General features: G+C 41.1%; 1 protein-coding gene across 2 annotated transcripts in view; it reads left to right on the plus strand.

Annotated features, from left to right (window-relative positions):
- Window positions 1-18,678, plus strand: part of DOK6 (docking protein 6) — a 420,268-nt gene that overhangs the window by 178,245 nt on the left and 223,345 nt on the right. For both annotated transcript variants that reach the window (XM_074985856.1, XM_074985858.1), the window contains exon 3: window positions 16,784-16,898. In XM_074985856.1, coding sequence (XP_074841957.1) covers window positions 16,784-16,898 — 115 coding nt within the window. The remainder of the gene's footprint in view (window positions 1-16,783; window positions 16,899-18,678) is intronic.

Below are 18,678 nucleotides of genomic sequence, written 5' to 3' on the forward strand. Positions count from 1 at the left end.
TGCTGTTATCTGTTGCCGTGTCTTGTTTGCCATTCAGTTTTGTCAGTTCCCTTCTGAAATAGTTTTTTCAAATATCCAGGTTTTTTAAATTTTTAGTTCAAGTGCTTTTCATCCCTCCATGTCTGTGCTTGGCCCTATGCTATATGCGCTTATGCATTCAAAGCTGCACTGGAGCTAGGAAACTTCATTTCATGCTGCTTGCTGTGGTTGGCAAATGAGGATTTGTTGCTCCATGTTGGTTGAATTCAGCTTCCACGAATATCTTGAGATACTCACAGACCTGGGACATACACAGAATTACAGGTTTTCAGGGGAATGTATTTCCTCAGGTATCCTTGCTTCTCAATAAATGCATAGCCTCCTTTAGAGCCACAAAGATATGCAGCTCCAGCACAACCTCCCCTTGGTGTCAGCAGAGCTCAGTCATGTAAAGGGAGCTATTGCTTACACGGATACTATGCAGCTGTATGTTTGGAAATCTGTTGAGACCACATAGGATCACTGTACATCTAGCAGTTGCTCTTTCCATTTCCACTAGTGTTGACTCTCTTGGTGTAAGGGACTTCTGTAGTGTCTGGCAAGTAAAAATACAGCAGAGCTGCTGCCTTTTGTCATTCCATTGGCTTTCACTTCCTCACATCATTATGTGCTTGGTACTGCACAGCAGATGGTAGCATATGGGTCATTACTCAGAAGGAAAAGGGTGAACAGTTTGCAGTCCTTTTCCCTACTTCTGTTGATTTAGTAGAAATGTAGTAACAGGAAGCTAGCTGTATGCTAGAAATCCATTCACATGAATTCAGTCCTTTTCTTCTGCCCTAGCAATTGCCAAGGTTTTGTGCAATGTATGGTGAGGTATACGGACTCTGAAGCACTTGCCCCACTCCTCTGTCCCTTGTCCCACATCCAGATATGAGGCACATTTCTAGAATTATTCAAACCAGACATGCCAAATAGTAAAATGTTTGGTGGGATTTTTTTTAAAGTTTCTTCTGATGATACAAGGGAAGAGCGGTTTAAAGGAAATTACTATAACGTGGGTACACAACTGGTTGAAAGACCACACTCAACAGAGTAGTTGTTAGTAGTTCGCTGTCAAACTGAGATGGTTTATCTAGTAGGACAGGGTTGGCCAACCAGTTAGAGACAAAGAGCCGCATCCATCCATCCAGATAAAAATGCCCTCCTCAGAACCAGGCATGCCCAGCCTCTCTCTCTAACCCAATCCCACTCCAGAACCAGGCACCCCAAGGTCCCCACTATGACCTATTCTCCCTTCCCTCCCCCAGAACCAGGCATCCCAACTCGATATTGGTGACTCACCAGAACCACTTCCACTGCGGCTGCTGCTCCAGAGCCGCCGCCGCTGCTGCCATGTGCTTCTCTCACCAAGCAGTGGGGAGTGTGTGCAGAGCTGTGGATGGCGCTCCCAGTGCACGGGTCTGAGAAGGAGCTGCATTTAATGGCTCAAAGAGCCTCGAGAGCTGCAGGTTGGCCACCTCTGTAGTAGGACCTCACAAGAGTCAGTCCTAGATTCAGAATTATTCAATATTCTCATGAATGATTTGGACAATGGAGTAGAGAGAGTGCTTATAAAATTGACAGGTGACATCAAAGCTAAGAGGGATTACAAACACATTGAAGGATGGAATGAGAATTCAAATTTACCTTGGCAACTTGGTTAATTGGGTTGAAGTTGGGATGAAATTCAATAAAGACAAGTGCAAAGTACTGTACTTAGGAAGAAAAAAATCATATGTACATCTTACAAAGGGGCCGTGTCTACACTAGGCAAAAGCTTCGAAATGGCCATGCAAATGGCCATTTCGAAGTTTACTAATGAAGCGCTGAAATACATATTCAGCGCCTCATTAGCATGCGGGAGGCTGCGGCACTTCGAAATTGATGCGGCTCGCTGCCACACAGCTCGTCCAGGCGGGGCTCCTTTTCGAAAGGACCCCGGCTACTTCGAAGTCCCCTTATTCCCATCTGCTCATAGGAATAAGGGGACTTCGAAGTAGGCAGGGTCCTTTTGAAAAGGAGCCCTACTTGGATGTGCTGCGCGGCAACGAGGCGCATCAATTTCGAAGTGCCACGGCTGCCCACAGCTAATGAGGTGCTATGTATTTCAGCGCTTCATTAGTAAACTTCGAAATGGCCATTTGCGTGGCCATTTCGAAGTTTTTGGCTAGTGTAGACATAGCCAGGAAGTAATAAGTGGCTTGAGGTTCTGAGGGTTATAATGGGTCTCAAATGGAATGAGTCAACAAAATTCTTCAGATACGTAGATTACAGGCCTCTATATAATTGGTGCTAATTGTTCTGTGGGGCCACTGAAGATAGGACAATAAGTAATGAGTTTAAACCACAGCAAAGGAGATTAAATATAAATATAACTTTCTACATATACTCTTTCAAAGGAGGCTGTGGAATTCCTAATAGTGGTGTCTTTTGAGAACATCTTGGACAAAAACCTGTAAGGGATGCTCTAGATTTATGTGCCTTCAGTACAAGGTGCTGGATGACTTTTCAAGGTCATTTCAGCCCTATACAGTAAACTCTTTCATATCCAGCATTCTGTCACCCAGAACTCTCAAATAATTGGCATTTAATTAGAAGCAAATTTTAGTTATGTTTTCCATAAGTACAGTGTAGTGAAAGTAAACACAAATAAATACAGCAAATACAGTATAAGTTTACAGTGTACAATACTACTGTTGTTGGTTAGTAAAGTGCTCTGCATACTTTTTTGTTTGTTTCTTAATATCTAATTTGTTTTTCTTTAATGTTAGACATTGCTAGGATAAGTCTTTATTATGCCAAATATTTGACTATCCGGCAACCCCTCGGTCCCAGGGATGCTGCATGTCTATAGTTTTGTGTATTGTTTTTGCATATTTTCATTATCTGCTTTTGTTTATTGTAGAGCTTTATTTCCTGAGTATAATTTAGCTCTGCACCATGGAGCAGTGAGCTGTTTAAATATATCATTTTAGGTTCATGTTTCTGGATGTGAGTTATATACACAGACAAGATTTATTTGCATAAATGAATTCTGCAGCTGATCTCTTTTGTAGCTTTGCAAGGCATATATTAAGACATGTATTAATGTGGACCTTCCTGCACTCCCCTGTAAATCTCAATTGCACACCTTTCATCCACCAGCTATCAAGTATAGCCTGGTTGAATAAGAAGGTAATTTTAGTTGCGGTATTAAGTAGGCAAAATAAAAATGAACTCATTTCAGCATGATTGGTTCAGCTATTAGTCAGTCATCCCACTTTGTATCTGTGCAATTCACTGCAGCGCCTGGTATGTAAGATTTCACATTCATCATAACCAAATCGCTTCTTGTTGCCTGCAGCCCCCACTGCTCTATCATTAATTATGATTATTAATACAATATTAACAATATGTTCTGTGCTACACAGACAGATATGAAGATAAGTGTATTGATCCATTTCTTTACCTATATGTCCCCATCAGTATAATAACCAATCACCTGTCCTGAAAAAATTAGTTTATACAAATACGTAATGTGTAACCAAAACTGCAACTGAATAGTGAAGCTAAAAATGTATGAGGTTAATGCCAGGGGGCTTTTTTATTTTTATTTATTTATTTTTTGCATAATAGATTTTTATAGTAGGTTAAAGGGGGATGGCTCATATCACTTTATGGTTCAGTTCTCTGTTGTGGGTTTACTTACAAACAACATGAAAATAGGAGAAACGGTAGGATAACAATTGAATTAATACCAAAGACACACCCAGCGAAGACATGTTTAAGATGCTTGCTTGCTCTTTTGGAGCATTTTTTTTAGATGTTGGGGAGGTTGTCTAAAAACCCATGGAAATCCTTAAAGCCAGAGGCAACCACATATGCTCCCTGCCAGATTTCAGCCAGAGCTTGTATTTTTATTTTCTCTTTTCTTTTTCATTTTCAGGCAGTGGTTTCAAAATATGTGAGTGCACAGTAATTTATTTTAGATAGAGACACAAGCGATAATGAGCTGTACCTCTTTTCCCTTTCCACACTGGCATTGACCTACAGTGATTCTTGAACCAGGCCAAGAAAGCTGTGAATGGGAGGCAAATATCTCACTTGCCCAGTGCTTGCAGGTCTGGGCCTGCCATGGGGTGGTGAGGTTGAGTACCTGCCTGGCATGTGCTTGGGTCTCAAACAGAGACTTTGGAGGGATTTTTGTCATGGTCATGGGGTGGCTACTATGCAGGAACCCTTAACTAGGGATGGAGAGGGAGGAGGTATGGAAGCCACAGGTGGAAACCAAGCAGCTCTGAGGGGCTGTGGCTGTAGCCGGGGCTGCCCAACTCCTGTGCATGGGATTCTTGTTAACTCAGAGCCAGCCCTGTGCATTGACCTTGGAGGATGAGTGAACCATGAGTTACACCTCACAGAAGCAAGAATAATAGAGGTGGGAGGGATAGTTTGGTGGTTTGTGTATTGGCCTGCTAAACTCAAGGTTTTGAGTTCAGTCCTTGAAGGTGGCCATTTAGGGATCTCAGGGCAAATAGATTTTTTTTTTTAAAGGAACGGTGCTTGGTCCTGCCAAGAGTGCAGGGGACTGGACTTGATGACCTCTTGAGGTCAGTTCCATCTCTATGAGATGTGATGTATAATAGTTGGGTGTAGCAGGAAGTAGCTGCTGCTATCTGGGAAGAGAGAGTGAGTCTAAGGAGGGATGTGCCCCAGGGCAGGTCATGACTCAAGCTGTTGGGTGGTGGCTGAGCCTTTAAACTGTACTCCCCCAGTGAAGAGTTACACTTCATCTCTGCATAAAGAATGCGAGGTTGTATCATCGGGAATGTCAAAAGACTTCTGTATATACAATTCCTGTAACAGAAATAGCTCTACAAATTTTGCAGCAGAGGCTTGGTTGGGAAAAAGAACAAGATTCTGGATTCAGGAACACCATCAGCCATAATGAACGCTAATCACACGGGCAGAAAAAAAGGCCCATATTACTGTGAAATAGAAAAGTTGGTGTTAACTTGTACAAAGTCCAGCTGTCTTTTGGGTGTGTAACAATTAAAATATCGTAACAGTGAATGTAGAGCATGCTTCTCCTTAGACGCAGCGTTAGTATTTATCACCTTAAGGCCTCTACTTTCCCATATTAAAATTCAAGGATGCTCTTCTATTGACTCCATTGTGGCAGAATCGAGACCTACAGATATAATTTTGGAAAATTTTTAAAATAACTTGTCCTAAGGGCCTAATGCAAATTTTATAATCTCAGTAGGACAGAGATTCAGGTACCTGAACATTATTTAATAATAGCCCAATGAAAACAACAAACTTATTTTTCCTTGCTTCCAGTACTATCAAAAAACACTTCAAGCCTTAAAATCCATTTTTGAGAGACACCATATATATATTGCAATGCTTCTGAGTAGGTCATCAGAGCAAAGATTGAATTCATAACCTCTATATTTAACAACTACAGGCTTCTTATGCCTCATCTCCTTTAATCAGTTCAAATCTAGCAGTGTGATCATTAGAAATGAACAAAAGTATTCAATTGCTTTTTTTAGAAGGTTTGGTTTGAACAGGACTGACGTCTGTTTTTCTGTCTGAAATAAAAAATAATAATTTGAGGTTGAATACAATGTATCATTCATTCTGAAATGAAATGTGTTTTATTTTACTATGGTTTGGGATGTATTTCACTTAAAAATAATTATTTTTAATTACAAAATGTTCTTTTGCAACAAAAAGACATGATGGTTTGTTTCATAGTGATCTAACAAAACCATTTCACTTTTGGGAAGAATAAAATCTTTTTTGGCCAAACATATAGGCCAAAATGTGCTTGAATTTTCAAATAATTTCAGTGCTCTGCATAATGCAGTGAATTTACGGTTCCCTGAAGAAAAAAAATCCAGCCATACTCAGTACTCTCTAAATGGTCTAACCACTAGGTGGATACATTGAGCAACACTGCAAGAGTGGATTACAAGTATAAACATGGAATGTATTAAAAAAATGTATTGAATTTGCCCTAAAAGTTCCTTATGTTATGCTTAGTCTTGGAAGGATTAGATTTTTATTTTTAAATGTCAATAAAGGTTGATTAGCCTGCACACCCACAAGCTAATGCAAAAATAGTATGATAATCAAATTGTAAATATAAACAAAATAAGAAAAATGCTGCTTTACAATTTATTAGAGACTGTCATTGAATAATTGTTGCGTACTTCCCTCATAATTTTCTACAACTGTGAACATCTAAATTGATAAAAATAGAGAAAAATCTTAACCATAATTTTGTTCAGCTGTGCAATTTTAAATTGCTAAAAATTAAGAAATACTTAAAGTAAACATTTAATATTATCCATCAAAATAATAATACAAGAAGCTAATTCTTCCAACCCTACTTATCTAAAAAGACAAACTTCAGGTCTGAAGAAATTGAGAGCAATCAGCAAAATGTCAAGACTGATTAAATCTCACAGTTAAGCGTCAAAGAGTTCTATCTAGTCTAAACCTTTATTTAAGAATAGTTTTAGGAGTTGATTGTCTTTCACCTGTAATAAGGTGATTAAGTTGATAAAAGGAAAAATTCTGTAAATAGGTGGCTTATCTCAGTAGCTGTGACACTGAAAAGATGACAGGTGCTGTAAAAATGGCCCCAAATTCAGGTTTTGGTTTGCTAACTTAGCAGAAATCCAATTTTGCAGTATTCATAAAGAAGCTAAACTATATGCCTAATATCTCAGATGGTCTGTGTGACCTTTGCTTAGTGTGGAGCCAGCTCACAGGAAATGGGTGAACAGCTGGGTATTCTGTCTTTAGATTTCACCAAGACAGCAAGTGAGTTCCTGTGTTACTATAGCATTCTAGCCCCTGGTCACCACTCAGACAACCTAGGCTGTGACCTAGGCTGTGTCTACACTATAAGATAAATTTGAATTTAAGGCAGTTAGCTTGATATTCCCATATGACTGTCTTCACTGTAAATACCATTAGCTCGATTTAGGGTACACTAATTTTGAGATTACAAAATCGCAGTTACCTGATGGGTACAGTGTCAAGCTCGAATTCAGAAGTTGGATAAAGGCCAGTGTGGAAGCCCCATATCTTAAAATCAAATATATTAGCTTCCAGATGTGTCCTGTATGTAACCTACAGTGCTCCTCACTGCTACACTCTGGCTGCTGTTCTCCAGTAATAGGAAGACCATGAATTTCCAAGCGGGAGCAGTGAGACTTTGGCTGTGGGATCAAGTTTGTATGAGATCCTGAGAAATGTCTGTCTTTCTTTGCTATTAGCACTGTGAGTACATCTGCCCATTCAAATAGCCCCTCAGGGAGTTTATGGGTCTGTTTACACTTATTTTTTTCTGCGCTGGCTGGCGCCAGCTGCTGCCCCACCACACCACGTGGCAAAAAGTCTGTTGTGGGGGTTGTGCTTGTATAATATTCCGAGAAATGTCTTCTCAGTGGTTCACATTTGTTTACAAACCCCCTTCCCTCCCCCACAGGCCCCACGCAGTCTGGGTCTTTCCCGCACTCTGCCACATCACATGGGTAGCCCCCAACCCAGTACCTGCTGTTTGGTGCTGACCATGCTGCCAGGCAGTACCATGACAAATTGCGCATGTTTAGGGATTCAAGGGCAGGAAAGCTATTGGGGGGCTTGCAGCTGCTGTGGGGAAGTCTCCCCCAGTGGCTAAGATGTTGGGAGGGTTGTTGCTGCCCTGGGGAAGTCTCCGCTCTCGGCTAAGATAGTGGGGGTTTTACTGCTGCTGTGGGGAAGTCTCACCGAGTGGCTAAGATATTGGGGGTTTTGCTGCTGCCAGAGGGAAGTCTTCACTAACGGCTAAGATACTGGGGGTTTTGCCAATGCCATGGGAAAGGATCACTTCAGCTGGCTCCCCTAAACCCCTCCATGCCCATAACGCCCATAGCAGGGCTTGCTGCCACTGTGGTGATGTCTCCCCCCCATGGCTAAGATACATGGGGGGGGGAATATTTCAGCTAGTCCAGCAATCGTAGATCACAGCACCCACCTGCATCCCGCCAAAATATTTTCAGGAGCTTGCTGTCCTTGCAGACACCTGCTAGTTTTATATTTCAGTAATAAAATATTTTGCTAATATCTGCTACCTGTTTTCATGCCTTGTCCTATTCAGAAACGGGGAGGGAGGAGAGGTGTCTAGTGATGCCTGTTTGCGTTATAATTTCAGTGTATGATATGTCACTGACATCAGCCGTGTTGGTGTTATCTGTGTAGTGAAGGCAAAGTGAAAAATTCTTTTTTCCTGCACTTTTCTATCCTCTTTCTTGTCACTTCACAATACAGTTTGGGCCCCTGCATTATTTTTGGGGATCACACGTGATGATGGGTCGTGGGACACTCAGTGGATGGCCAGTTAAGAGCACAGTTGTTGCACCCATGTTGGCAATATCTGTATAGTGAGTCAGGAAACCAAAAATTCTTTTTTCCCAGACTTTTCTATCCTCTTCCTTCTAACTTTGAGGGGCCCTGTATTATTTCCAGGGATCAGCTTGTTTTCAGGGATCAGGAGGAGAATGAGGAAAATGCAGCATGGGAAGATGAGGTCAAGACCAGCAAGCATACCCACAATGCTATGGGGATGAGGGAACTGTGGGATAGCTTCTCACAATGCACCACTGCAACAGTCAGTATTAGTCTATTTGAGTGTAGCAGCAATGGCTCAACTTTGTGAGGAGCACGTGGGAAGTGAGGATGGTCAAATCTGAACTTACAAATTCCAGAATTACAAAATCGATATTAATAAATTCGAATTTATCTCATAGTGTAGACATAGCCCTAGACTTCGAGATGAGAAGTTACTGAAAAACAGATATACTATATATAAAGTTCTTCCAATCCTAAATTATCAGCCATTTCACTAGGTCAATATATACCTCAGATTTTACCTTAAAATCTTGCTTGGAGCCAAACCTTTGGTAACTAAAAACTAAAGGCTCATTAATGTTAAAAGAGCTCTAGTGAATGGTTAACAGATCATGTACATTACAATTGATTTTCAGAGCTTGCCAGTCAGGGATCATTAGGATCATAGCAGTGAGGTTACATCGGCTAGATTGTAAATAGCTGATCTGCAGATCACCATCCTTTTACTTAAAGCCTCCTTGTTAGAAATCAAGACCAGAGATGTGAAGCAGGAAATTGAGACACAGCAGTGATGTCCCAGCTTGCAATTTATAGCTCAGCTCATGTGCATGAAAGCGACTGGTAAAAGATTGTATTTTAGATCATATGCTTTTATATGCTTGCTGAATCATTGGCTTCAGGCAGGCTTTCACAGGAAAACTTATTGAAGAGTTGTTTTACCTTAATGCTGCCCCATCATCACCTGGAGGGTCTGTCAACCAGTGATGGCCAGTCTGAATATAAATTTGTGAGAAGGTTGTCATTAAGGAACACAATACGTGTCTGAGATAAAAGATGTTGCAAATGCTGGTCACTTCAGACACAAAGATGCTACTTACATACCAGCAGGATTAGTATATTTAGCAGCTTACAATTTTCAAGTGATATTTTACATGACATACTTTGTATCAGTTTTACTGCAACTTTTTAATAGCTGTAGTTATGATGATATGTATGTTCATCTTTAATCATGCAACAGTCTTCCTTGGAATAACATGTAGTGTTTGTGATAATTTTTGAGCTTTACTGCAAGTTTTGTAAAAGGGGAAGAGTCAATAAATAATGTTGGAGCCAAATCCTGCAGCGTAAGAAAGAGCTACAGAATTCCTGACAATGAGTTAAGACCTAAGTTCCCTCAGCAACATGGCCACCTAGTAGTCTATCAAATGTTGTGCACTTCATGATTCCTTTGTACATTGCTGTGCTGCTCCTGCCCTTTGTCTTGGACTCCCTGGTTAGTTGCTTCCAGGAGCCTCCTGTTTGATGTCCAGCAAGACCCCCTCCCATCTTTGCAGAGCAGGGAATGGACATAACAGGGCTCAGGAGTGAGACATGGGCGGAGCCTGCTGATGCCTGCTGCTGTGTCTGAACAAGCAGGCTTCAAACTGGTGAGAGATGACCTTTCTAAAAGGAGCAGCATGTTTTTCTCACACTCTCACATGCACACTTTGTCACCTCACAATGCATACTTACATTGTTATTGTTGCTTCCTCATACTTCTTTCAAAGTGTGTTATTTCAGTTTTTGACTGGTCTGTGCATTTCATAATTTTTATGTCTCTCATGTTTAAATTTAATTTATTGAGTGCTGAGTTCTAGTGTGATTTATCTGTCCTGGCTGGAGTAATTATCCCTATGGTAACTTTTTAAAAAAATAGGTTTTTTTTAAAAAAAATAGGTTTTTTATTTCTAATGGTGGTGAACATCCACACATTGGCCGTGTCTACACTAGCCCCAAACTTCTAAATGGCCAAGCAAATGGCCATTTTGAAGTTTACTAATGAACCGCTGAAATGCATATTCAGCACTTCATTAGCATGTGGGCGGCTGCGGCACTTCGAAATTGGCGCAGCTCGTCCCGACACGGCTCCTTTTCGAAAGGACTGCGCCTACTTCAAAGTCCCCTTATTCCCATCTGCTCATAGGAATAAGGGACTTCGAAGTAGGCGGGGTGCTTTCGAAAAGGAGCCCTGTGGGGACGAGCAGCGCGGCGGCGAGGCACGTCAATTTAGAAGTGCCGCTGCCGCCCACATGCTAATGAAGCACTGAATATGCATTTCAGCGCTTCATTAGTAAACTTCAAAATGGCCATTTGTGTGGCCATTTCGAAGTTTGGGGCTAGTGTAGACACGGCCATTGTCTGATATGGCACACGCAAAACAATTCATTCGCACATGGACGGAAAAACTTGCGGGAACATAGGTTGAACTGGTTTGATTCCATTCTGGATGGTATGAGTGAAATAATAAGTGCTTCTTGCATGTTATCTGTGTCTGTTACTTTATGCTCTGGAGCTTTTCATCTTAGCACAGAAGGTCTGGTGCATGGGCCAATGGGAGGGAATGTAGTTTGTAAAACTACAGCCAACTGAGTGGAGACCATATGTAGGATTCTTTGTCTCTTCCCTCCAGTCCCTGCTGGTCTTCTCAACCAACTATTTAAGCTGCATTTTGCCTAGAGAGTTTGACTATAACTTAAATCACATGAAAACTTTTTTTCTGTATTAAATGTTATGTGAAGCCTTTTATTGACTTTTATTGAAAAGAGTTCAACCATTTCTAGATTAATTTAAATTTGAATCATGATGTAGAAGGAAATTCTTCAGATGTTTTGCAAAGTCATCACAACTCAGCTACACCCCCATTGCTTGTTTCCTCTTAACTTGCATTATTACAGTGTTGTAGCCATGTTGGTCTGAGGATATTAGAGACACAAGGTGAATGAGAGAGTATTTTTTTTTCTGTGCAAAGTTCTATTGGTGGAACAGACAAGTTTTTGAGATACCTGAAGAAGAGCTCTGTGTACTTTGAAAGCTTTTCTCTCTCAGCAACAGAAGTTGCTCAAATAAACTATATTACCTCTACCACCTTGCCTCTAATTGTCAATGGTGCGCAAATAGGCCAGAGAAAGACTATGCCTTCACTACCTGTGTGGCTTAGAGAAATAATTTTTCAGCTGAATCTTTAACATGTTTAGCCCAGCAGCTTTCCTAAGATTCATGTAAATTTTCTGAGCAATGCAAATAATCCGTTAAACCTATATTCTAATTTGCAACACACTCTGCATAAGAGATCATTACACCAGTTCTCAATATCTCATGTTCCTTGACATTTTGTACAGTTTAATCACACAGATTGTCTGACTGCAGTTCATTATTAATCAATAAAATGCACACTACTGTGTAGAGAAGTATCAATATCCAATCATAGTGACTGATCACTGGAACAAGATAGCCCATTTTAAACAGCAATAAAGGGATTCTGGGGATGCTAGTGTGGCTTGATTATATAATAGACTGGGCATTTCTCAGACCCAAGCTGACATTGCTTTCACTAGTGATAGGAGTGTGTAATGTAGTCTAGTTTACGAGCTCCGTTTATTTGTTTATTACTGCTCCTATTCTCATGAAGTGGGTCTTACGCACGAAAGCTCATTACCTAATACATACAATTGTTAATCTCTAAGGTGCTACAGGACAGCTTTTGGTGAAGCTTTGTGAAGGAGGCTTACTCGTCATTTTTAATTTACGATGTAAGGAAAATACTCTTAATAATTTTGCATCACTGTCATGGGAAAACCAGTGTCCTGATGACTTTGAAACCAAGTGTGTGTAAAAGCCTTCCTTTTCACCGTGTATTTTTTACACAGCTTTGTAGACAGCAAGGTTAGGAAAGGCCATTTAGAACTAGATGAATGTGGCAGAGCTGTTTTTTGATGAATGTGGAAGTGTTTGTTAATATATGTTGGTCTAGACACCCAAAATGTGTCTGATTTCTGAGATGACAAGATGATGGGAGTGTCATGAGGGGAACTGTTTCAGCACGCTCCACCCACAACCATAAGACCAGTGATTGCAAGCTCCTAGGGCTGATTTGGTTTAAATGTGAAACAATGGAGCGACCATCTCAAGCACATTCTCTTAAACAGCCAGGCTGGGGGGAATATTATGAGGTAAGACTTCATACCTACCTCCTGTAATGAAAGCCATTGAGGAATGTGAAAGGGACAAGGTGAGTGAGGTAATATCTTTTATTGAACCAAAATCTGTTGGTGAGAGAGACAAGAAGTCGATACAGTAAAAAAATATTATTTCACCTACATCTCTCTAATGTTCTGGGACCAACATTACTACAATAACATTGCATATATTGGAAAATAGGATAATTGAGCTCAAACACACAGAGGGATGAAAAATAATAGTGTTCATGAGAGGAGATGCCAGGAACCAGAGACAAACTTCCATGTCCATTAGTTGGAGACATAAATGGACTGGGGAGCAAGGTTGAGCCAGGGTCAGTAACCTGGGTACAGAGCTGAAGGGGTGGGGGTGAGGGGATAAGCCAGAATCTGGAGCCAAGATCTTGGTTCAAGGATCCAAACCACAAAAATCAGCCAGGAACCAGAGCAGGCTAAAAAACTACTTGTAGATATCCACATTTCCATGGGGATGGGAGGGGATCCGTATCTGTACTTGAACAGCCTCTTTTCCACACAAGCCAAAGAAATCTGATGTGTCTTGTCTACCCCAGGCTGGAGTATGTAGCCAGTGTGGTGAACTGTGCAGCTGCATGTCATAATGGAGAGATGTTAGGTGTGCTCTCCATGCCAGGAAATCAGGATGAGGAATTTCATAAATTTGTGGGTCTCTGAAGGAGTAAGGTTCAGCATTCACATTGGTGACCGAGCAGTCAGTGTTGGGTATTGTGGGATGATGGTTATTATTGGCATAGGTAACAACATGAGAACATTCTCTGATGCATGAAAGGTTTTTTATAATAGAAATCTGTACAGAGGAAATATTTGTAATTAAATAAAAAAACAACTTTATGTATCTTTACAGTCTTGAAAATAGGCCCATTTCTGTACAAAAAGCCATTAATTTTACGGAAAAAATAAGCATATTTTCTACATGAAACTGCATTTTTCAATGTAAAGTTCCTAAAAGAGGGTTAGAAGGAGAAGGGAGAAAAATTGTTCTCCTTGTCCTCTGGGGATAAGACAAAAAGCAATGGTCTTAAATTGCATCAAGGGAGGTTTAGGTTGGATATTAGGAAACATTTCCTAACTGTCATGGTGGTTAAACACTGGAATAAATTACCGGGGGAGGGTGTGGAATTTCCATCACTGGCAATATTTAAGAGCAGGTTAGGTAGACATCTGTCAGCAGTTGGCTAGACAGTCTTTGGTCCTGCTGTGAGGGTAAGGGACTGGACTCTGATCTCTTGAGGTCCCTTCCAGTTGTAGGGTTTTATGATTCTATGAAAAATGAACCCCTCACCACTACAACCAATATAGGGGTGTGGGAAAAGAATGAGGAAATTTTAGGAAGCCACATCCCATGAAACAAAATGTGTGACTTTCACACAGCTGTATATGGGCCCCAAAACCAGGACCTTTACAGTCTACTGAAGATCTGGAGAGACATGGTGGCTCAGTGCCAGTCACAGCACATAGAAAATGGTAAAGAGAATGTGGCAGAAAATGTCTTTCCATTTATGGGTTACTTTTTTCCCCACCTTTTATCCATGCCTGTCATCCCACTGAAGGTCTAATGCATTTAAATTGAGAATAATGCAAACAGGTATTGTATATTGCCCTGCTCACAATGTATATATGTGACTTCAAATGGAAGGACTCACCCCCTGTTTACTTCCAGCTGGCAATGTTGGATGCTGCTGTGTGTGTAACCAGCTCTGATTTAGCAATATAAAATGTACCTGTTGATGTACTTTAATTTAGTTTGAACCTCTGTAATCTGGTATGCTTTGGTCCAGAAACATCTGTGTTCTGTCAGGATTTTAGTTATCCAGATGGTCGTGGTGAAGCACTGGAATGCGTTATGGAGACAGGTGGTGGAATCTCCATCACTAGAGGCTATTAAGTCCCAGCTTGACAAAGTCCTGGCTGGGATGATTTAGTTAGGGTTGATCCTGCTTTAGGAAGAGGGCTGGACTAGATGACCTCCTAAGGTCCCTTCCATGCCTAGATTTTATTATCCTATATCCCCTTATCCTGGCTGTGGCCAAGTTTCCCATGGTCCCACAAAGTTTGTTTGCAGCCATTAGTCCTGGTTCTCAGTGTTCTGTGCTGTTATTTAGCTGTACTTTACCCCTCAGTATCTTCTAAGAGCCCAGTAAGCCCAGGAAGTGTCTGTAATGCTGCTAGACAATATTGACCTCCCATGGTCTAGCAAATTCTCTTGTCCAGCCCCAGTCAGTCTTGAGGGAGCTGAACTAGAGTCTCAACCTCTGCAATTATTTGTTGCATGATGTAATTTAATATACAGTAGTCCTTCTAGTTATGCAAGGGTTCCATTCCTACTGACCCCCTCATAACTCAAATTTGGCGTATGTCGGGGGTGGCTTTTTTCTCCCAGCAGAATGCATGTTCTGCAGCTGGGGAAGCAGCAGGAGCACCTGGAGCTCCTTTTGAGAGGCAAGTCCTGAAGTTGGGGGGGGGCAGTGGGGGAGGCTTAAGCCTGGTGGTGGGTTGGGACCATGGGAGGGAGGCAGGGGGTTAAGCCTGGGGTGGGGGGTGGAGTTCAGCCAGGCTGGGGGGTGGAGTTCAGCCAGAACCACGTGCCTCTGCAGCGGGCGGTGAGCCAGAGTCAGGTGTGGGGGTGGGTTGAACTGGAGCTGCATGGGGGGGGTGGGGTGAGCCAGAGCTGGGGGGAGGTTTGAACCAGGGTAGGGGATGTTGAACTGGTGCTGCATGGGTTGAGCCAAGGTGATGATTCAGTTGAGGGTCTTATAAAATCTTTTGCTTCTGCATGGATGGCTAATTATGTGTTTCAGTTTTGCTGACAGTAGCATCTAAACAACATTTCAGTTACTGTGAATTTTTTTTTTGGCCCAGACTGGAATACTTTTCATCTGTGTTGTTATCAGTGGCAGCTGAGGAACTGTTCACTGCAGGATCATTTTGATAATCTTTAATCCTCAAGTGAAGAAAGAAAAAAAAATCACTAGCTAACATAGCTTACATTGCTAGCTGAAGAGTCGTTTAAAGAGTTCTTGTTACAGTTTATGCCATCTTGTCACCATTCAGAGCTTTGGAAGGTTATTATCTAATATTTCCTTTCCTCCTGCTCCAGAGGGAGAAACTTTCCATTGTTATTTTAGTGGATATTGTAGTGGGCTTTTCTGAATGCAATTTTTGATTCAGTGGAATGTTTTTAGATTTTTAGGAGCTGAAACCCACAAACTGCCTATTGGGCATGTCCAAATAATAATTGTTTTCAAATGTTAATAAGTTAACATTTGGGACAGATTTTAATGGGGACAGAAAAAGGCCCATTGCTGAAGAGCACCTTTCCCTTCCCAAATGTATAGTCCCTAAATGGGAGTACTTAGAACTGTCTGTGGAAAAGGGCTCTGGAAATGTTTTTATCAGTTATGAGGAACTAAAACTAGGGCCTTCCAATGAGAAGTGTTGAAAAATTTTAAAAGGCAGTACTATTAGTACTGATATTTTTATCCCACTTATTGCTAATTGGAGTTACCCATGTGCTTTGGAGGATGGGCAAATTTATATTTAGTTGTTTATACAGTTAATTTCTTATATTACTAATTTCTTGTTGCTAATTTTTTTCCTGGTCCTTCTCAATTTTTGGCTCAGTAAAGTTGGAGTTGGAATCATGACCCTAATTCTTCCAAGGACAGCACTGGAGCTGTCAATTACCCTTTAAAGGTAAATTACACACAAAGGTGTACAATGTTAAATGATAAAATAAATTGTTTTATCCCTTGTCATAAGATACTACTATTTCTCTACCATCAACATAACTGGTACAGCCTCTGCAACAGATTTGCCAAGTTTGTTATACAAGAAGGAAAGTGCAGAGCCCATCTAGATGAAAAAGAATAGATTAATACTCTTTCACACACGTTTGCATAAGATGAAAGAAAAAAATAAGGCGGTACATTTTTGACAGAAAATAAATTCTATAGAAGACAATTCTGCAGCTGGTGACTTGACATTTGTATATTGATTCTCAACTACAAGGAAATAAATTCAGATGTCCATCGAACAATGGTGATTGTAGTGAAAGCTGAACACCTGGATTGAGTGTTCTGTGCTATTTATATATTGGTCTAAAATATGTTTCTCTTCACTTCCAGGTAACTGAACTTCAGAACATCAAAAACATAACCAGGCTGCCTAGAGAGACAAAGAAGCATGCAGTGGCAATTATTTTTCATGATGAGACATCAAAGACATTTGCCTGTGAGTCAGGTAAGCAATTACTACCACATCTCCAGCTTCAGGAAATCGAGCTGTAGATGAAACTATGCCTCAGATGGATTAAGATACAGCAATAAATAGTAAGGCTTATTTTAAAGGGAATGTGCTGTACTTTTTAGAGTAAGCAGTACTGGAAGTTTTGATTGTGTTGTTGTTTACAGAGATATTTGTGGTGGCTTTTTATTTGCCTTTGTCTGAGTTTTGCCTTCATATGGTCCAAAGACTCTTGAGGTTTTCAGCTAAACTTGTAGAACAAACAAACATACCTATGGGACATTATTAAGGCAAGCAGCAACATGGAGTCTGGTTTTTGCTAAGTATTGCTATAGACATTTGCTAAAGGAGTGATGCTGTCACTGTGAAAGAGGGAGGCAAAAATAACTATAATCTCAGGACACTTTAAAGCTTGAATTAAAGCAATTTGTGTTTTGAACACTTACCTAGCATAGCATGATGAATTAGTCAAGTTCTGAATGTCTGGATATAGTGGTATATAAAATTGCCTATCATTAGTGTGACACCAAATGGCTGTGTATTTTTAAAATACACTAATTTGCTTGTTTGGAAACCACATAAGTATGTGACTACATCTATTAGTGCACTGATATTAAATAATTGTCTTTAAAGATGCACATTTGTTACTGATTGATAACACATGTAGAAATGAACTAGATTGTTTAAAGATATGCATTTCCTTAATTATTATTAAACAATAATATTTAATACCATGGATGCACATAATAGAGCATTACAGACACATCAAAAGGTATTCTGTAAGGCTGCGTCTACACGTGCACGCTACTTCGAAGTAGCGGCAGTAACTTCGAAATAGCGCCCGTCACGTCTACACGTGTTGGGCGCTATTTCGAAGTTGAAATCGACGTTAGGCGGCGAGACGTCGAAGTCGCTAACCCCATGAGGGGATGGGAATAGCGCCCTACTTCGACGTTCAACATCGAAGTAGGGACGTGTAGACGATCCGCGTCCTGCAACATCGAAATAGCGGGGTCCTCCATGGCGGCCATCAGCTGGGGGGTTGAGAGATACTCTCTCTCCAGCCCTTGCGGGGCTCTGTGGTCACCGTGGGCAGCAGCCCTTAGCCCAGGGCTTCTGGCTGCTGCTGCTGCAGCTGGGGGTCCGTGCTGCATATACAGGGTCTGCAACTAGTTGTTGGCTCTGTGTATCTTGCACTGTTTAATGAAAGTGTGTCTGGGAGGGGCCCTTTAAGGGAGCGACTTGCTGTTGAGTCCGCCCCGTGACCCTGTCTGCAGCTGTGCCTGGCTCCCTTATTTCGATGTGTGCTACTTTGCCGTGTAGACGTTCCCTCACTGTGCCTATTTCGATGTTGGGCTGAGCAACGTCGAAGTTGAACATCGACGTTGCCAGCCCTGGAGGACGTGTAGACGTTATTCATCGAAATAGCCTATTTCGATGTCGCAACATCGAAATAAGCTATTTCGAAGTTGGGTGCACGTGTAGACGTAGCCTAAGAGTAGACAATCTAAAATAGATGCAATACCACAAAGGATAACAGTACATATTGGGAAGGAAGATTGCAAAATGAGGGTTACAATAGTGATGCATAATTGGATATGCATATTTAGTCACCAGTTATGCAAACACTTCCCCTGTATTTAACTCCAGCCACATGAGTAGTATCTGAAAGGCTACTCAAAGTCAAAGGGACAACCTGATAGAGCAATGCATTTTTAGGTAGAAGGGGGAAAAGTGTAGTGGCTTTCTAGATTCCATTTCAGGAATACCAGCAGCA

The sequence above is a fragment of the Carettochelys insculpta genome, chromosome 2 (assembly GCF_033958435.1).
Source record: "Carettochelys insculpta isolate YL-2023 chromosome 2, ASM3395843v1, whole genome shotgun sequence".
Lineage (NCBI taxonomy): Eukaryota > Metazoa > Chordata > Testudines > Carettochelyidae > Carettochelys > Carettochelys insculpta.